This window comes from Rhamphochromis sp. 'chilingali' (assembly GCF_963969265.1).
Source record: "Rhamphochromis sp. 'chilingali' genome assembly, chromosome: 15".
In the NCBI taxonomy this organism is placed as follows: Eukaryota; Metazoa; Chordata; class Actinopteri; order Cichliformes; family Cichlidae; genus Rhamphochromis; species Rhamphochromis sp. 'chilingali'.
In genome coordinates, this window is record NC_137942.1 from 32,823,382 (window position 1) to 32,845,131 (window position 21,750).

General features: G+C 41.7%; 1 protein-coding gene across 1 annotated transcript in view; it reads left to right on the forward strand.

The window, feature by feature from the left end:
• Nucleotides 1-17,614, forward strand: part of LOC308410932 (carnitine O-palmitoyltransferase 1, liver isoform-like) — a 61,078-nt gene extending 43,464 nt beyond the window's left edge. The window contains exons 14-19 of the mRNA XM_080904599.1: nt 8,680-8,844; nt 9,762-9,890; nt 10,403-10,558; nt 12,423-12,536; nt 12,647-12,739; nt 17,320-17,614. Of these exons, the coding sequence (XP_080760725.1) occupies nt 8,680-8,844; nt 9,762-9,890; nt 10,403-10,558; nt 12,423-12,536; nt 12,647-12,739; nt 17,320-17,448 (786 nt within the window). The 3' untranslated portion in view covers nt 17,449-17,614. The remainder of the gene's footprint in view (nt 1-8,679; nt 8,845-9,761; nt 9,891-10,402; nt 10,559-12,422; nt 12,537-12,646; nt 12,740-17,319) is intronic.
• The last annotated feature ends 4,136 nt before the right edge of the window (nt 17,615-21,750 follow it).

Consider the following 21,750-nt stretch of genomic DNA (forward strand, 5'->3'; position numbering starts at 1 on the left):
TCGGCTAAAGTTAGTAGCATGCTTGTTGTTTTTGTCTTTGCACTAGGATGATGTCAGCATAAATGTGCAGTCATATTCGTTGTGTTCCCACTAGTGCTTTCAGGTTAATCTCGTTGAAATGACCTTAACGCCACAACACGGCAAATCTCCGTTAACGAGCTACCGCCGATCGCTCCGTGCATGGGGCTAGACGGCCAACACGTTAACGAGCTAACTGCGCTAACACACTAGTTCACACCAATGTAATTGAGCATTGCGTGGCACATCCAACATACTGTTTTACTTTAGTCCATGACGCGCTTACCTTCAGGGTCATACGTCACATGAAAACCAAAATAATTCCAAACGCCAGATCTGAATGAGGGTGGGGGAGGTCCATGTTGCAAGGAGAGCTTAACTTCTGTCTTGCTAAAAAAAAAAAAACTTGTCTTGCTAGCTTGCCCTGCGCTCTTCCTTCTGACTATGCTGTCTGTGTTGAGCACTCAGTGAATCTGCGCTCGACAGTGCAGCCTAGGCGGAGTAGTCGAACGCAGATTCACTGAGCGCTCAGCACAGACAGCATCGTCAGAAGGAAAGTTGATAAAATAAATTACAAATGTTGTATTGTTCGATACATATGCGTACCGAACCGAAAGCACTGTATCGAACGGTTCAATATCGATACGAATATCGTTGCACCCCTACCATTTACCTTGTGTTATGGAAAACTTGGGTCCACTTGCTACATTTGCCAAACCGTCTATCAGGAGCCTTGGTGTTAGTATTGACTCAGCTCTGACTTTGGATCCTCATGTAAAATCTTTGGTTCGCTCCTGTTTTTATCACTTGAGAAACATTGCTAAGCTGAGTCCCATTGCTCCGAATTAGAAATTGTCATTCATGCATTTGTTTCATCTCGTCTGGATTATTGTAATTCTTTGTTTACTTGTTTATGTAAAGCCTATTTGGAGCGTCTGCAAGTTGTTCAGAACGCTGCTGCAAAGCTTCTGACCAAGTCCTCCAAGTACTCCCATGTCACACCCCTGCTGATTCAGCTACACTGGCTCCCCGTTAAATTCAGGATCCAGTTTAAGGTTTTGACCTTGACTTTCAGGGCTCTGCATAGACAAGCACCAACATATATAAGTGAACTTTTGCATCCATACATTCCCAGCAGGTCCCTGAGGTCATGTGACCAGGGCTTGCGAGAGAGAGAGAGAGAGAGAGAGAGAGAGAGAGAGACGCTTAATGTGCCTTATAAGCCGGTGTGCCTTATGGTCCAAAAAATACGGTAGCTCCAACCGATGTCACACAATGCGCAGTTGTTTTTGAAACATTAATGCGAGTCTGTGGGTCTTTTGTCTACTCATAACATTAGTGTGATATTAGTGACACATTAGTGTTATTAGTTCTGCAGTGGCGTCTTCCCGTTTAGTGCATAAAATCTGTTGATTGTGCACTAGAATAGACTGCAGCACAAGAGGGTCCAGTGTTTTATGGAAGATGTGTTAATCATTTAGTGCCACACCTACATGTGCTCACGTGCACAAAGCTCAGAGGCAAGGGATAAGGACAGCTGACTAGATTGGCTAAAAGTTGTTCTTCTTGGTGATTAAGGGTGTAGACAGATGTTATTCGTTCATTTTATTTTTAAAGTTTTTAACTTTTTTGGTTGTTCTTTTTGGTTTGTCTTTTGAGAAATGCTCTGATTGCAGGTTGAATCTTATTCATTCATCCACAAAGTGCACAGTCAACTAGACAAAGGGAGGAAAAGATTAAAAATACAGTGGTGAGGAATGTGTCACGTTTGTATGGTACAGTACATGTCTAATTGGTTTTCTGTATTTGTATTGGTTAGTGGAAATGTTTGTCAAGAACACTCATGCTCTCATTCTGGGGACTGAGGTGTTTTCCTATAATGGAAAAATCCCACTGAAGCCAAATAAGCGTGAGGAAACGGGCGGGGATTTTCTTCATCTCCCTTTCACAACACAATACCACCAGCCTAGACAACTTAAAGTGTGTTTTTCTGTGGTAGCGGCAGCTTGTACATAATATTTGAGCCTTTGCCTGGAATTTTGGTTTCGTTTTGGATATGAAAAGTATAGTGGTCATGAGTTGGTTTTTGATGATGGATAATTCATAACTTGGTGCAGTCTGCAGTGTCAGTTTTAGTGAAAGCTTTGGGAGTAGGTAGAAATTTAACACTTCCCAAGACCTGCCCCTTATCGGGCTTCCTGCGTTCTCATTCGCTATAAAACATCTGCTCATAAACTGTTGGGAAATCAGTTTTACCCCGGTTCTTTTTTATTCCTCGGGCCTCCAGAGATGCACCGGACTCAGTAGTCATTTTCACAAAAACTTTATTCATCTTTATTCATCTTCATTTAAGCATGCATGTTGGGTCTGTGTTTCTACAAGCCCCGCTAATTCTAGAGACTTATTCATCATGAAGAAAACAAGACAGTCGATCGATCGATTATTTGCGCAATGAGGCCTCGTCTGTGTCCACCACGAAAATGACCTCCAGATCTGACCTCCTCCTGCTGCCTTTTATTGAGAGACAGTTCACACAAAACACGTCAGAACAAAGCCACGCCCCCTTGGTTCTAAGACAAAGCATTGTGTGTGTGTGTGTGTGTGTGTGTGTGTGTGTGTGTGTGTGTGTGTGTGTGTGTGTGTGTGTGTGTGTGTGTGTGTGTGTGTGTGTGTGTGTGTAAAAGCAGGAGGAACATCCTTGGTCATAAAGGGGGTAGTCTCCCCCACACCCTAGATGGTTCACCCTAGATAACACAGTGAAGCCATACAAAGGGGAGGAAGTTTACCAACATCAAACAGACCTTCACAAGGATGTTCCTGTGATAAAAAACACTACCGCCCCCCTCCCAGAATCTTAAGAATCTGGGGAGGGGAGGACAGAAAGAATTCCTTAAAACAATGTACAAATGGTAAACATAAAAATGACAAACATTTAACAATTCACTCTAACAATGCATCTTCTAGAAGGGAAGACTTGCCAGGCCGTCCCTCTGCAAAATCAAAATCACTCCTTTGTCTGTGAAACAGTTTTGTAGGAGCGACCCCATCATAAAACCCCCACGGTGTGCTGCAAACTCTGTGTCTGTGTCTATGTGCATGAGCACGTGAGTGAGTGTATGCGCGTACCTGTGTGTATGTGAGTGCAGGTGAGTGTGAGTGTGCGTGTGGATGTGTGGGCGTAACAGTTAAAGCACTATGTGCGTATATCTCTATGTACGCGCCTTCCTGAGGGTCATAAAAGTCCATCTCCCTTCCAAACCAAAGTTATTTAGTTACAAACTTTGAGACTCCCACCCAGGCATGCCCTGAGGAATTTCCACTCAACATTAACCTCTCTTTGTCTCACTTTCACAGTTCAACTGGGGCAGGGTCTCCGAGAAATCTACTCCTAAGCTTATGACACACTCAGGCCTTTTTTTACATCCAGGGCAGCGTCAGTGTCTTTACACTAATTCTATATCCTTCTAACACTTTCCTAAACTCTAAAATAAGCTAAACATTCCCACAATATCCAAGTCAGTAGGGTGAGAACTCAACTGAACACGGCAGATTACTTAATTACAGGGTATACCATAAGTCCAAAGTTTTGTCTCTGGTGGGACATTTCATGTGCTGGGTGAAAGTACAGAGGACAGGGAGCATGCTTTCTTGATAACGCAGTCTTTCCATGAAAGATCCAACAAATGATGACAGAATTCGGTGTTTTCATGTTGTTATTTTCTTGTATTAAGTCACTGGAATATCCCCCGCTCTTACAGTTTCGATCTCCCCAGTTTTGGATTCGGTTTGTGTTATCACTGACTCAGTGGGCGGGCATCTGCAAGGAGTGGAGGAGTGTTTTTAATCTCCTTTAGTCTCCTTTTTTTCCTTCTCTCTCTCTTCTCCAAATCATTCAACCTCAGTCGTGTCAAATCTCTCTTTTTGCATGAGTGTGTACATATGTTTGTGCTTTGGGTCTTGGCTAACTCTGCATCTCGCTGTGGCTTGGAAGGTCCAAGCCACTGTGCTTTGAATGCATTTCATTCAGACAGTTTAAATAGTCCACAACTGTGTCATTAAATTGTTGTTGGCGCAGGCAACAGGACTCTGTACTTATGCTCACATTTTTATTTTATTTGTTTAATTTTTGTTTTTAGTGTCAGCTAATGTTGGTTCCCATACAGAAAAGAAATAGTAAAAACTTATATGAGATTACTCATGAAAGTGGCCACTTTCATGAGTAAATCATATAAGGCTTATATGATTTACTCATGAAAGTGGCCACTTTCGCATTACTTTCATACATTGTTTTAGTAAGTATCCAAAACATACAAGTTTCATTATATAATTTTTCAAGGGATCTTATATCTGTTTTCACTCTTATATGCTTTTCATACAAGTTTCACACAAGACAGATACAAACTTTATAAGATTTATATATATCTTTTCCATATGGGTTTGTTGGATGGTTTCCACTAGAAATGAGCAGAACTGGAGCTCAAACAGCAGCACTGTGGTGAGGCTGTCATCCAAACTGGTAGCCTGTCTCATCAATCCTGAAATGTATTCAGTGATAAAATGAAATCCTGTGTGTGTGTGTGTGTGTGTGTGTGTGTGTGTGCGCGCACGTGTGTGTGCGTGTGCATCCTGCTTGTCCTGGTTATATCCTGGTTATTGATTCCTAGAGAAGTAAGTATTACAAGTAATACAAATGAGTATTCAGTCTTAACTGTCAATTAGAGTATACACCAGCTGTTTGTTTGCCATGTTTGAATTGCACATTGGAAATTGATTTTCCGTGATCTTGCCTGTGTGGATGAGGTTGATTACCCACTCAAGCGTACTCTTTCCATGTACAGACATATCTGCGTAGTGAGTAGAGCAGGGCGATATGACCAAAAATATTTATCACGATATACATTTGAAAATTTGCGATAACCATATAACTGATGACATAATTGATACTAGACAAAATACTTTACAACTCCACAACTTTATTAGTGCAAAAAAAACCCATCAGTGTATTTTCACTTAAACAAGCAGCTGTTTTTTATCTGCATTAAAGTTATATAAAAATGTAACAGTGCAAATTCCTCGCTGACAGTTTAACCAAAAGGCGTTTCCAGTAGAAACTGTCCGACACATCCTCAGCATAACCATGTATAATATCCACAAAACTTAAAAAGAGCTTATACACACACAATACGGGAATATTATGTTGAAGCACAGTACGTATCACTGTAATGCTCCGACAATCCATCAAGCGGTGTGGCTTCGTAGCTTAGCAAAGTCGTACTGAAACATTTGACAGATTTTCGAGCGCCGTGTACATGAAATCATTTCGAGGTCATAAACACAACCAGAGTTCATACATAAGGCACACGGGATTATAAGGGGCTCTGTCGATTTTCAGAAAAATCAAAGGATTGATTTTAAGTGCGCCGTATTTTCCAAACAACACGGTAATAACGACGGCCCGCTAGCATGCGCTACCAAAAATAGTGCTTTGTTGTGTATCTGACGGACGAAAGCTAAACCAGTTCCACACCAGTGAAGCTGCAGCATTTTTACAAACCAGTTCTGGTTTCATTCAACGATCTGCTTTCGCCCTTCACATTCTCTGTCGCCGAAATGCTTTTTCCGCCATGTGCGTATGAAAACAAAGGCACTGCACATGCGTGTTTTACCCATGTTCTATCGCGATATTTCATTTACTTATCGTTGCCCAACATTACACCGTATTACCGTGAACGGTATGATATGGCCCAGCCCTAGCTGTGAGCTGAGTCTTGTAACCTTGTAAACCAAAATATCGGAAACGTTTATGTCTGTGCGTCCACAGATGAGTGTGTGTCGTGTGTTTGTTAATGAACCTTTTAATGTGAAGCACTCTGAAAAGCTCTAAGTGGCCTATGTACTTAGCCATGGTTTTTCTTGTTTGTTTGTTTTTAAATTGCTTCTATATAAAAGTGACCTTGTCTTAACACATACAGTCAGTAAAAAGAGGAAAGACTTGGTTTCTGAAAGAAGCGTAAAGGCTGCTGCTTATTCTTTCCAACATTCACTTGGTCCTCCAACTTCTGGCCTCAACATCATTAAAATCAACAAGAAGCACTTGGAACATAAACTTCTGCCAGAGTGACTCTCTCTCCTGGCAGTATTTACTTTTAAGGAGACAGTGCTGTATTCTGTTGAGTCATTTTGTTTTCTTTTTTTCTTTCAGGAAGTAAAGCAGATAAGGGCATGACAGATGTTTACATGGATTACACAAACATGTAGGAGTATGTCATAGATAATGGGTATTGATATTGTTTTAAATAGTCAGTGGTCTTGTTTTTATTCCATTTTCTAATAATTGCTCCAACAGTCGATCTCTTCTCACCAAACTACTGCCTGTTTGAGATAGGCTTGTGCAGGTGTACAATCTTGTCCCTGGTGTCCTTAGACAGCTCTCTGGTCTTGGCCATGGTGGAGGTTGGAGTCTGACTGTTTGTAGGTGTGGGCAGTAGGGCTGCCACAAACCATTATTTTGATAGTCGACTAGTCACCGATTATATTTGCGATTAGTCGACTAATCAGATCATCATCCATTGGAGTAAAACGTACAGCTTATTGCACCAGCAGCATCTGCTCTTATATATCATTAGCTTACAGCTTTAAGTGTTTAAGGTCTGTGCTAACTAAAAATAATGAAGTTTGAAGATTGTTTCGGTGAAGTTTAATAAACTCCATGCTATCTATAATATAACGGGACACCGTAGTATATTCTCGAGCATCTCACACTGTGAGCTGGTACCCACGTTCCACCTGAATAGGAATATAAATTCATCCGGTGAGGACAGGAATAGGACTGTAGCTACAGTGGAGTGACCTCGGCACACTGTGGAGTAGGGATGGGCACCGGTGTCATGGCACCGGTTCTGACATAAACGGTAGTAACCAGACCGAAAAGCAGCGCACATTTCGGTGCTTTATTTCGGTGCTTTTTTTCCCTGAGCTGTGATACACTTCTAGCCAATCATTTTACGTTTCTGAGGATAGTAGGCGGGTCCAGGTACGTACGTTCTTTTAGAGCAGAGCTACAGATTAAAAATGCCCAAGGTGAAGCGGTCAAAAGTCTGGCTGTACTTCACAGCAGCAAAATATGCAAACTCAGCAGCAACAAGTGCTTTAAGCTGATACTGTGATACTGTCAAAGGAGGTAACACCTCGAATCCGATGAAACACCTGGCGACGCATAGCGTTTTTTTTAAAAGCCAAGAAATGCGCCGTATTTGATAGCTTGCTGCGAGACCTCACACCGAGCACATCTACTGCGGGTGTGGTGCCAGTTATCAGACCCGGAGTTAGCAACATCCCCCAAAAACCCGAAGAGGAGAGTCCTGGCCCCTAGCCCTGCCAGTGTAGCAGAAATGATGAGGATGATGATGCAGCAGCAGCCGTTCTTCTCTGCGTGAGTCGCTTAATGTTGTTCGTGTGTAATTTACGTTGAGTAGGCTAACCACGTTATTACATTAATGCATCTAAGGTGAACTAGCAAACATCATCATAGCTACATGCGGCTGTCTTCTTGTTTGATGGCAGATACTCCCTTCACCCTGGCCAAAAAGGCTAAAATGACCAAAGAAAAAGTGGAAAACAGCTAAACATGAGAGGTTTTTGGACAAAGTTTGTGTTTTTTTCCATTGTTTAAGCACTGCTTCCAGCCAAGAGTGATACCATATATGCCCCATAGCTGCAGGAAAGGCTAACATTGTTATCTTTTTACAAAAAACAGCTGAACATGAGAGGTTTTTGGACAAAGTTTGTGTTCTCCATTCTTTAAGCACCAGTTTGAGCACCGTTTGAGCACCGGCACCGTTTCAAAAGTACCGATTTGGCACCAGTATCGGATAAAACCTAAACGATACCCATCCCTACTGTGGAGTCAAGTAGGCGTTGCTTTGTCTTGTAATTCATCTACAGAAGAAAATGTACAAAGATGGAAGTTAGCATTGGACCAACTGATGTCAAAGACTCTGCAGATATCACTGTACATCTCAATCTGTCACACTAATCTTAAACAAGGCTGAAACTGACAAAGTACTGTTATTTTTCTTTCTGTGACTGTATTGTATTAATTTTTGGTAAACCACTGAAAAAAAATCAGCACCGATTTCAACAGGCCCACATATTGGAATAACAGATGTTATATGTGGCCTCATAAAAGGAAGTCCAGGTTTGTGCACATTGGCAGAAGTGGAGGAAAGAGAGTAAGTGCCTCTTTCAAACAGAAGTCTACGATGACCGGGATGACTGAGAACTTTCAGACACATCTCATAATATCTTAACAATTTTGGAATTGTTCATTTTGTACAGTTATGGATACAGGCTCTGTTTGACCTCTGCTCACTCCTTGAGTCTTTAGCTTTCACTAGAAATGGACAAAACACAAAACTGCTTCCACCTTTATCTGCTGTTGTCTTTTCACCACTGTAATCTAGAGAAAAATTTTTCTATACAGAATTGGTAAGAAACCAGACTGTACTGGGTTTTTGCTCAAATGTGTGCGTTCTTTTAAAGGGTGTTGCCTTGTATGGCAGCTGTAAACTGATTTGCACGACAACATCTGGGGCTTTTTGACTTTCACTCAAAATCTTGTCACGCAATGCTAATTTTGCAGTGTGATTCTCTGTGTTTCAGGTTCAGGCTCAGGTCAGCAGCTCTCTAGCTGTTGCACAGGCGCTGGCAGATGATGTCGACTGTCACGTGTTTCCATTCAGAGAGTTTGGCAAAGGACGAATCAAGAAATGCCGAGTCAGCCCAGACGCCTTCATCCAGATCAGCTTACAACTGGCATACTACAGGGTACCACATAGTGAAAGACTTCTCAGTTTCCAAACCGAGCCTGCAGCTGAATCTTTAACAGTCCTACTGGATTAGAGTCAAGTTAAATAAAGAAGTGGCGAGCACACACAGACATTTTGTTCCTTTAAATACTATCGCAAGACAACTGATGTATTCATTCAGTCCCGGTAGCAGTACTGGAGTAAAACATTAAACAAAAACATCAACCAAAAAGAAATAAGGACGGTGGGCATCCTGCACACCGTTTGGATTTAGAAACTCCACAAATACAGTTGTTTATCAGTAATATACCATTATTTAATTTACAGTTATTATGTACAATACTCAAAGAACGCAACAACATCTCAGCTTGTACAAATAACATACTGAGCAGACAGCTCCCTACAATACATATTTTAAAATATCTTGCCTTCTGAAATCAGATTATTCTTTTCGACACACCCTGTATATGAATTGTTTTGTTAATCTCTGGCTTTACAAGCCAAGAAAACACAACTGCAGGCCTGTATTCAGTTTGTGCAACTTTTCAATCTTCCTGTGTTCCCATGAGACGACCTGTCATTAAGGATGGATATTTGTGTTGATGGTGTTAGTGAATCTGCTTATCAGGTGGAGATTTTTTCATTCCTTAAGTCCTGTGTAACTCCTTAATAACCATTTTCTTTATAATAGTAGACTTTCATCAAAATTGACTTTCCTGATCCCTGGAGTAGTTATCTCCCAGCCTTCAAAGGAAGCTTTGCCCCCTTTTTTCCCTCTTCAATTGAAACACAATATTCTTTTTGTATTATCAAAGTGGAAAAATCCTCCATTCAGAACAGATCTGTAGCGCACACACATATCAGCTAGCATGTCCAGTTTGGCTTTTAGTGCTTCAAACCACTTCTCCCCACCTGCTTTCACTTTTCTGCTTCCAGGATCGCGGTGGCTTTTGTCTGACTTACGAGGCATCGATGACCCGTCTGTTCAGGGAGGGCCGGACAGAGACTGTGCGCTCCTGCTCCAACGAGAGCTGTGCTTTCATCACAGCTCTGGAGAGTGGAGAGGTACCGAAGTACTAAAATACTTGTTATTCATTTTTTTAAGCTTAAAGTTGAAAAAATAAAAACGAATGCAGAGTGCCAGTGTTCAAGGTGCCTGTCCAAACTTAGCTGAGTGAACCAGTGAGAACTACATTGGAATATTGCTCAAGTTCCTCAGCCGTAGGCCTAAGGTCAAGTTGGGTAATGGCAGAAAGGATACCGTTCATAGCGCCTCTCTGCATGCAGCAGTGAACATGAAAGTTAATGTGCCCTGCAGTGTATGTAGAACGCACACTGCAGGGCACTACACTGTATTCACCAGCAATTACACACACACACACCTTTTAACACTTGGAGTGGGTCTACAGAAATCCAGCTGGTAAGCTGTGTGGATCAAACTGTTGGTAATTATGTGTTAAATCGTCCAGCAGGAGCAACATGTGTACACATCCACCCACATAGCACAGCAGTAAGTTCATAAGTGCTACTAAGTACGGACAGGACTGGTCGTGACAGAAGTTTGTTTGCTTTGACAGACAGAGGAGGAATGCAGACGCCTTTTCCAACTGGCTTCTGAGAGGCACCAGAACCTTTATCGGATGGCTATGACTGGAGCAGGAATCGACAGACATCTCTTCTGCCTTTACGTAGTCTCCAAATACTTGGGAGTGGAGTCGCCTTTCCTCAAAGAAGTAAGCCTTGGCTCTTTTCCAGAGGATGGCTACATTTAGATGTACTGATATTCATACACTGTTTGGTTTAAAAGTCCAAACAGGTTAAACGGGACCAACGCGAATGAGTTTCAGCTCTTTGAAAAGTCGTGACTGTCTTCATATGTAAACAGATTGCATTGATTTAAATGGACGTGCACTTCTTTAGCAGCATTCTTGTTGCACAAAACAAACTTGCACCAAGACACAAACACCAAAGACTCTGATGTCAGGTGGACAGAAGAAAGTGAAAGCCAGTGAACGCTCCCATATATGCCCAAGTGTGGATGTAGCTTTCAGATCAGAACACTGTCCTGATGACGTTATGTCCTCAGGCTCTAGTTTCCAGTTATACTGCACACAACATGCTTTGAGTAAAGAGAAAAAGGATTTCCGGTGACCCTACAGTCTTATTGATGGATTGGAGAGCTCATATCATAAATGTAGAAATTTAACACTGTCTCAGTTTTATTAATACAAACCATAAAACAATTAAGAGCGCAACAACAAAATGGAGTGTGTCATTGATCAGCTGCTTTAAAGATGCATATCTAACATATTATGAATACATGACTATTGGCTCCCTTTGTGCAATCCATATTGATCCAATAAAGAGTCGATGTATATAATCAGTCAAGAATGCAAAGCTGTCCTTCCATCCAGGCTGCAGCCTATTCCAGCTACCACAGGGTGAGGGGCAGGGTACACCCTGGACATTTTGCAGGGCTAACACATAGCGACAGACAACCATTCACCTCGGTTCTTTTATTCCTCGGGCATCCAGAGACGGCACCGGACTCAGTAGTCATTTTCACAAAAACTTTATTCATCTTTATTCATCTTCATTTAAGCATGCAATCTTCTAGAAGGGAAGACTTGCCAGGCCGTCCCTCTGCAAAATCTTCACTCCTTTGTCTGTGAAACACAGTTTTGTAGGAGCGACCCCATCATAAAACCCCCACGGTGTGCTGCAAACTGTGTCTGTTGTTACGTCCCTCTGCCGCCTCTAATCTGCTCAGTGTGTTCAGCTGGTGCTAATTGACCACACCTAGTCAGGTGTGGATAAAAGCACACCTGAGGCAAGCTTCCCAGAGAGCTCACTAGTCTTTGCCTCGGTGGTACCAGCCATTTGAGCCAACCTGCTATGCCATTTTAAGATAAAGCCTCTTCTCACTAACACTCTGGTATTCATCTCCTTTTTTATGTTGCGGCTTTTGAGCCGACAGTGTAACACTGTCTATGTGCACGAGCACGTGAGTGCCTGTGTGCGCGCGTACCCGTATGTCTATGTGAGTGAATGTATGCGCGTACCTGTGTGTGCACACGTGAGTGTGGATGTGTGTGTCTATGTCTGTGACTTCCTGGGGGTCATAAAAGTAATGTCCTCACCCACCAAATTCCTTTAAAGCACATACAAAACAGAGTTAACAAACTGCAAACACTGAGACTCCCACCCAGGTATCCCCTGGGAATTTCCACTCAACATTCACTTCTCTTTGTCTCACTTTCAGTTCAAACTGGGGGGGGGGGCTCCTAGAAATCTACTCCTAAATTCGTGACACACTCAGGCCTTTATTACATCGAGGGCAGCGTCTCTACAATAATTCTACCTTCCAACACATTTCTAAACTCTCAAATAGGCTACGCATATCTTCAGCACTCACACAGAAAGGCCCCGGCCTGATGGTGGAATTGAACTCAGGACCTTCGTGCTCTGCAGCGACAGTGCTAACCACAGCGACACTCAAAAGATCATAATTAGGTTTTGTGTAATTTGGTGTCTTCTAGCTGGTCACGTCTGCTTCTGCTTCACCCCATGTTTTTCTCACTCAATCCCTCATTAAAGGTTCTGTCTGAGCCTTGGCGTCTCTCCACCAGTCAGACTCCAGTTCAGCAGATGAATCTGTTCGACCTGAAGAACCACCCAGATTTCATCTCGCTTGGTGGGGGCTTTGGACCTGTGAGTGGGCACATTTACATCTTTTAAGACAAGGAGACTAGATAATGTATTTGTGGTGGGTGGTATGTGAGGCGTTAACGCGAAACCTCGTGTCTTCACTGTCATGTCAGGTCGCTGACGATGGTTATGGAGTTTCATACATCATCGTGGGTGAAGATATGGTCAACTTCCACGTGTCTTCCAAATACTCCTGCAGTCAGACTGTAAGTAACGTCTCCGTGTCTTGGAGTTCAGAGACATCACACACTGTTGTAGGAAATCACATTTACACCAGACAATATTCTCAAGCCTTTTAAACTTGGCACAGTCTTGGAAAGAGAAGATCGCAAATCCCAGAATGGTAGTACTGGTATTCCAGTGTCCAATACCAGTAGAATTCTTGATAACAACATATTTAAACTTTAAGTTTAAGTCGTTTTAAAACATTGACACGGTGGCTGCTCATTTATTTAAAATGTTGACAACATGCTTTGATGACAAGACACAAGCTGAAATGTTAAGATGGTTGCCATGGTATCCTGTTGGTGTTATAGTGCTTTTATGGTAGCATAGCATTAGCATTTGGTGTTAGCCATTGCAGAAATTTTTGTTGACTTCTCAATGGCAGTGTCAGCTTTCTCAAACCCAATGGAGATGTGCATTTCAGGACAACATACTCTGAACTGAAACATGCTTAACTTGAATTTTTTGAACAGATCTGGGTGTTGGCCTGTTAGGTGCTTCACTAAATTGGAAGTATTTCCTCCCTTGGATCCAACCTTCCAGTCAGTAGATGACCTGCTCTACCTCCTGAGCTGTAGTCCCACCCCATGTAACACATTTGTAAACAAGATGTTTTACTGTGTGAACCCAGCATACAGACCCAAAAAGCCAGGATGTTTATCTTGGCTCTGTCAATCCTAAAGTGTTGGTTTTATGCTGACTAGTTTTTAGTTTTCCTTGGCTCAGATGGACCTTTGGATAAGTCCCTACAGTACAAGTTAGAAGTTGGTTCTCACAAAGTCAGCGGTGCCCAACCTTTTTTGCACCACGGACCGGTTTAATGTCAGACAATATTTTCATGGCCTGGCCTTTAAGGTGTCGCAGATACAACAAAATAAAATTATATGACCAAGACCAAAACTGTGTGATTGAGTAACTTTATTAGCACTGTCAAGCTGCTAATAAAATGAAATGCGCCAACAACAGTGAGAGTAACGTCCTCCTGTCTGCCCTTTGATGCTCTTCTGGTCACCATGGTAACGCATAAATATTTCTTTCAAAATAAAAACTACAACACAGGAAAAGACCCAGGGAAACTGAGTTAATGATGAAAACCATAAATTTCACACCCGAGCCTCAACTCTAGCGGCCCGGTGCCAAACAACTCACGGGCCGGTCCGGGGGTTGGGGACCGCTGCTCTAAATGGTGCCAAAACCGAATCCAACTTTTAAAAACATGGCCTCCTTCAGACTTCCAATCCTTTAAATACACTCAACAAAAATATAAACGCAACACCTTTGTTACTGCTCCCATTCCCCATGGGATGGACGTAGAGACCTAAAATTCATTCCAGATACACAATATAACCATCCCTCCCAAACAGTGGTCACAAATCAGTCCAAATGTGTGGTAGTGGGCACATCTGCTATAATGAGATAATCCATCCCACCTCACAGGTGTGCCACATCAGGATGCTGATCTGACATCATGAGTAGTGCACAGGTGTACCTCAGACTGCCCACAACAAAAGGCCACCCTGGAATGTGCAGTTTTTTGCGCTATTGGGGGTCTGGGGACCCAGAACCGGTCAGTATCTGGTGTGACCACCATTTGCCTCATGCAGTGCAACACATCGTCGCATGGAGTCTATCAGATTGTCAATTGTGGCCTGTGGAATGTTGGTCCACTCCACTTCAATGGCTGTGCGAGGTTGTTGGATAGTCGTGGGAACTGGTACACGCTGTCGTATACGCCGGTCAAGCACATCCCGAACATGCTCAATGGGTGACATGTCCGGTGAGTATGCTGGCCATGCAAGAACTGGGACATTCTCAGCTGCCATCTGCCCTGAACAATGTGAACCATGATTCATCCGTGAAGCGCACACCTCTCCAACGTGCCAGACGCCATCGAATGTGAGCATTTGCCCACACAAGTCTGTTACGGCGACGAGCTGGAGTCAGGTCAAGACCCCGATGAGGACGACGGGCATGCAGTTGAGCGTCCCTGAGACGGTTTCTGACAGTTTGTGCAGAAATTGTTTGGTTGTGCAAACCAATTGTTCCAGCAGCTGTCTGGGTGGCTGGTCTCAGACGTTCTTGGAGGTGAACCTGCTGGATGTGGAGGTCCTGGGCTGGTGTGGTTACACGAGGTCTGCGGTTGTGAGGCCGGTTGGATGTGCTGCCATATTCTCTGAAACGCCTGTGGAGACGGCTTATGGTTGAGAAATGAACATTCAATGCACGGGCGACAGATCTGGTTGACATTCCTGCTGTCAGCATGCCAATTGCACGCTCCCTCATTGCTTGTGGCATCTGTGGCATTTTGCTGTGAGACAAAACTGCACATTCCAGGGTGGCCTTTTGTTGTGGGCAGTCTGAGGTACACCTGTGCACTACTCATGATGTCAGATCAGCATCCTGATGTGGCACACCTGTGAGGTGGGATGGATTATCTCAATATAGCAGATGTGCCCACTACCACACATTTGGACTGATTTGTGACCACTGTTTGGGAGGGATGGTTATATTGTGTATCTGGAATGAATTTTAGGTCTCTACGTCCATCCCATGGGGAATGGGAGCAGTAACAAAGGTGTTGCGTTTATATTTTTGTTCAGTGTAGTTGAAATGTCATGCTTGAAGCCAGCTTGACACTTGTGCACCTCTCATCCTTGTATTTACACAGTAAACAAACACTTTGACTAAGGTTAACATCACACATCAGCATGACCACAAACGGTGGAGGATTTTTCATGTTTGGGATGGGTTTGTGGTTTTAAATGACAGTTGTCACTGAATTTTCACAGAATCATTTCATAAGACAGGCTATGATGTCATATATACAGGGTATGGCCATTGTTCCACGAAAGGGAAGAATGTACGCTTTCGCTCATTTTCACTTCCTTTTTAATCATCAGCTCTTCTTAGTCAACACACATTCATCTAAAATCTTTTTTTTTTTTTTTTTTTTTTTTTTTTAAATTTCAGAATAAATGCCAAAAACAGCCATTTGATTTTTACCTGGTGATCCTCGCAATTCTGAGCCTCAATACCAAATCTTTCCGCACTTAATGTGACTGTGGGTTGATTCCAAGTGTGCAGCAAGCTTTGATGACGTCGTCAGCAACAAAAAAAAGTCTAGAAGATGAAAGGCCTTTTCAGAGGAAAACCGCATCGGATTTCCAGTGAAGTATGTGTCTGATGATGAGAAAAGGGGAACAGTCTGCAAACTAAGGACATCAATTTAGCTCCATATACACTAAGTTGCTGTATTTTATTTATTTTTTTTGTAATTTATCATCAGTGTAGACAACTTGGTTCCTTTGCACAGCACAGGCACAACTCGTATCAGACCTAAATGTTAGTTCTGGCTCAAAATTGGTTACCTGAAATTAAGAAACCTTCAAATTTTGGGGGTTTTGGGAACAAAAAAAATGTATCTTAGGCTCTTATCTAAGTTTAAATGAATCCCAACTCACAAAAGAATAAAACCCTGGGAAGTTTCCTTTGAAAAGTCAAAAAAATATCAACAATATTTCTGTTTTGCTGGTAATAAAAAAAAAAAAAAAAAGCATCAACATTTTTCGAATGGGGCAAAAACACGACGATGAACCGAGCCTCACAGTGGTAACTTATTGCGGGAGTTTTCACAATAAGCGCACAATCTTGATAAAACAGAATTAAATAGTATTAAATGTTTGGATCCCTAAAATACTCAGTTTGCATGATGCAAACGTGACGGTAGGGCCGGTTGAGGATACAGTGAGAAACCTTGATTTCCCTGGGCTTATCGGGAAATCAGTCTTTTTGATTAAAGGACATAATGTCTGGACTGAGTCTTCTCAGACAGAAAGACAAGACAACCTGAAAACACAACCTCTGACAGGAAAAAGCAATGACAACATTTGTTCCTGTTTTTTCTGAGAATGTTGAGATTCGTCTGATTCACTTTATGCAAGAAAAATTTAAGCATTTTCTGACAGTACTTGGGTTTTGGAACGAGAACTCGGTCCTGTTTTAAAGCAGTCTGTTATGCCCTCCAGTTCATGGAGTTGAGACTAATGTGCACCTTTTAAGGCCTATTCAGTTTTTCATCATGTGGCCTTCACATAACATACTTTTTGTTAGTCAGTCCGGTCCCTGGCCGAAATGTTCCTCAGATGAGCCTCTGGTTTTGCAGAACGCACTCATTGTGCAGTCAGACTGGAATTCGGGACATTCGGATGCCTCACACGTTGTGTCCTTTTCCCCGAGCTTTTAATGTGTGTTTTGGTGGCAAGACTGTATAAATGGGTTTAGTGATTTTTAAGAAGGGGCCACATGAATGCTGGGACCCAAGGACCCTTGAAATGAAATTGAAATTAATGTATGAGATCAGTGTCTATAAACATTTTGTTCTTTTTATTTTGAAACTTGCTAAATATCCCTTCTTCATTCTAAAGAGGGGTTGACTTCTCACTTCTGTCCATGTTCTTTCTTCCTTCTCTGTGGTTTTATTTATGTACCCAATAACACGTTTGTCTGCTTTCTACACTTCCCTTTCACTTCTCAATACTTTTTTTCTTTTTTTCCTTCCCAGGACTCTCACAGGTTTGGAGTTCAGATAAGTAAGGCTATGCAGGACATCATGGCTCTTCTCTCAGCTGATCCCAAAACCTCCTTGTCATCCAAAGGCACAGGCCAGCCACAGTCCAAGAAGCTCCAGTAAAAACAAAAGCGAAGGAAAGTCGGAGCCAAACAACAGAGAGCTTGTTTCAGAGATACAGATATTTTGTCTTCTGCGGTCTTTAGACAAAACAAACATTTACAGCAGTCTTTCACAGGCCAACAGATTAACATAACTACTGTTGTTGTTCTTTTTTTAAAACCTCCTACTCAGTGACAAAAGATAAGCCACGACGCTCCCGTACCTCATCCGTTCGGAAGCCTCTTGTGCATCAGCACTAAACACACAAACATTCTTGTATTCTGAACTTTAATAATTCAACTTTTTAAAGTTTTCTGTCAGAATATGAAAATCTGTGATCAGCAAAATATGTATTTATGTTGGGGAAAAAATGGGGGCAGATGTCATCGCTCGAGGAGGAAATGTTTGGAGGCAGAGAAAGTGAGACGAATGTCCCTGATAATCGGCGGAAAGCATTAAGACGCCCTTAATCTCACTAAAAGTGAAGAGCGCACTGACACCATTCATTACAGCATTATGTTGGAGGTTACTGTGCATGTTGGGCTTTGTTAAAGTCAGTGGACACAGAAAAGGTTGGTTTATCAGCTGGGAGTGATGGTTTCCAGTGAAAGTCTAGTCTCTGTAAACCTGGTCACTCGCTCTCCAGATAAAAGCAGTACATAAGCCTGAATCAATAATTAACAATTTAGTTAAATTTTTAAAACCGGAGAGAGAACCGACTGTTCAGCCACAAAGCACATCGCTTTATATGTGGGCGAGTTTTAGGGAAGCTTCGGGAATCAAAGCCGCATTTTAAAACGATTGTCACGTTTTATTTTTTTAAAATGCTGTTTTTAGTTTGTTTGCTAGCGTGTGGGCTTTTTCTTCACTTATCTTGCTGGTGCTTAGCCACGCTCTGCTAAGGCTTGTTGATACTTACAAAACACTGCTCATAGTAGTGCAAGTAAGAGTCCTGCATTCAAAGATCTCCTCAAGTTCAAGTATTATCAGTAAATGTGCTTTTGGATAAAGGTGGTAAAAGTGTAAAGAAAGGGGGGGAAAAGCCAACTACAACTCAGACCTCCAGACAACAAGCTTCAAAAGTCTCTTATCATTTCAAGCTTGAGATTTGGCTCTCCTCACATTCACAGGCCATCCAGTCCAAGAAGCTCGAGTAAAACGGCAAAGAAAAGTTAGACAAATATTCCTTTTAACTGTCCAGACACTGTCCAAAACACAGCTTAAGAAGACACTAACTGGCATTGAGTAAACAACGTGAGACAAGTTATTTACCAGAGGCTTTGAACTTTTGGATCAAATGCGATGCAACTAGAACAAACGTTAAATGAGAAGTCTTTGGCCCAGCTGGAAGATTTCGCGTCTGTTGTTCTTTCTTTATCGGGGAAGTGCTGAGAGCACCAGAAACAGACTGCAAAGCAAGACAGAGTGATGAGAAAACGCTGTGAAATGACCGAATGGGCGTCTCTGATGGCTCACAACATCAAGTTAGAGCTTTCAGGCTGTGTTCTGTCTGGGATCCAGGGATGTTATTAAAAGTGCAGCATTTTAAGAAGGGAACAGAACAATGATGTTCTTTGTGTCGTGTGCTTAGCGTAGCGATTAAAAAGGTGAATGTCGCTTTTGATAAATTTGTGGCTATACTTCTGTATTTTAGTAACAGTTGTTACAGGGGTTATGGGAAGGGCAAGATGGCAGCATGTGATCTACAGATGTTGACAGCTGGGAATACAGCTGTGTTTCTGTGTCTCGCTGCATTCATGTCACTATACAAAGTTATGTTTGTTGTCTGTTTGTGCCAGACATGATTTGTTCCTGCCAGCTGCTTGCCATTTAAGGGCAGAGTGACAGAAGTACTAACAGCCCACTTGTTATTTTACAATTTTCCACGGGACATAAAGTGGATCGTTCCCACAGAGCCTCTTCTCTGTATTCAGGTTTAAGAAACATGTTCACAAAGTGAAACTCTTTCAGTGCATTTTTCTCCAATTAGTATACTTCCTGCAGCAAACCTTGTAACGTCGTCGTCTTCTTTCTTGGTTTTAAATGCTTTGAGGTGTTTGATGTAAAAACAAGTTTGATGCTTGTTTGTTTTTGTTTTTTTTTTCTTGACGTGTGTGTGTAACCTGGTAACACTTTTGTAACTGCTCGAGTTGTTTCATGATTTTCTTTGGTTGCTGGGTTTTGGGTTTTTTCCCCTTAGTACATCGTTTTCTTTCTAAAATGCATATAAATCTGCATTATATGCATTTGTGGACTCTGATCACCTTCCACAGATGGATCTGATGCGTTGTGTAAAATAAAATATTTACTGTCTGCACCAGCTGATGTCGTATTGTTATCATAATTATGTGTTGAATTTATCAAATTGCTTAGTCCCAGCTCTGCTTTGGACAAGAAGCCCAGAAGTGCTCCAGTTTTCCGACTGGGTCAAATTCTATAATTAGAGCCGAGTCTTTATGTGTCTGTGTCTCAAAGTCACATGCCAGCTGAATAAAGATTTAAATATTTGCTACAGATGATCTGAAGTTAAGAACGGAAGCGAATTCACTGTTGTGAAAGAAGTATTTGCCTTCTTTGTGATTCTTATTTGCATTGCATCATTGCATGTTTGTCACACGAATACTTCAGATTGTCAAAATTTTAATATTCAAGGATGATTCAAGAAAATGCAAAGTGCAGATTTTAAAATGATTAATTGGTTTGTAAAAGTAGACAAATTTTATCCAAACATACCTGGCCATACATGGGGAAAATGCTTACCCTTCTAGATAAAGAAATGCTTTTTGGTTTTTTTAAATCACGAATTAACTGATTAAATGCACTTATTTATTTAATTAACTGATTTAACTGAAAGCTCAGTTCAGTTTTGCCAGATATGTTGCATCAAGAAATCACTGCCAAAGTGAAGTAGGCTAAAAAGAAAAAGCAACACATCTAAAGAAAAGGATGAGAAACAATCAGTCATCCAAGGGCTACAAAGCCATTTCTGACGCTTTGGGAAGTACGGTGATGGCAATGATGGTGAGGCCAGAGCCTCAGAGTTACGGCAGCAGGGTTCAGAATTCGGGTTCTAACGCAATACGTGACTTTTCAAATGGTTCCAGTGTTGTGGAAAAAGTAATTGCGGGAATTTAAGCTGTTATAAATGACTTCACCCTAAAGTCTCAAAAATGTGTCAGTCATATCTCTCACAAAGAACATTCCTATCACTGCAATCAGTTTTTGGCAAAGCGTCTTTTGTATTTCATTTAGGTAAAAAACATTATTGACATTAAAAATGTGTTTTCCTTGAAGTTTAGCCAAGATGGCAGCAAAAATTGCAACAGCATCACAGTTTTCTAAACTTACTTGACTTACTTAACAGATCAACAAGAACTGGATTGATGACAATATGGGTACAAATAGGCAGAGTGATAAAGATACAGTACTTCAAAAACAGGTCGTTTATGTATTTTATATATGCCCCCTTCATGAATCCTGTTCCCTACAGTCAATTTACTAATATAAGTAAAGATATTGGACGTAAAAACATCAGAAACCACTTTTTGGCAGCTGATCGGGAGGTTATATCTGGCATAGCTAGCATTTAATGAAAAGAACATAATGCCAAACAGTCTGGGGACGTGTCCAGACTGTCACAGAGTTCACATCCTAAAACGAGTTAACATGAAAATATTGACTTTGTGGTTTTGGAATGTGGGAGGAAGTAGCAGCACCCGGAGGTGCACTTTTCCATATTGGCGACAGTGAGCCTGCTTCACAAAATCTGTATATGTGCAGTACCAACATGGATTAATCAGAGATCTGACATGTGATTTTGTTCATACTCCAGCAAACATCACAAATGGCCTCGTGCATAGGAAACCAGGCACAGCAATAGTTTTTTCATTCATTACGAATAGCTTCCATGCTGGATGTTACCACATACAGTCTTGGTAGTTGGGACTATTCCTGGGATGGACAGATGGAGAATATGGAGGATTTTCAATGCTTGCAGTCAGTTTATTTTCTCGTTCTGTTACTTTTATTTCCATATGTTTCATGTCAAACCCTTAGAGGTGGATAGTAGGTTGTCTTAAGGCGAACCACGGAAACAAACTATCTATCTTCATTACTGATCCAGTTTTTGGCTGCAGAGATGCCTCATTGCATCCTGCTGATGTGTCTAAATTAACCCAGTCTATTATTTCACAATCACAGAGCAGTAGCGAGTCTGCAAGGCTCCATAAAATGTCAGAGCTCTGTTGAGCTAAGCATTCCTTCAACATTAACTAGTAATGACTTCATTAATTTCTTTACAAATAAAACTTTCATCCCACAGAT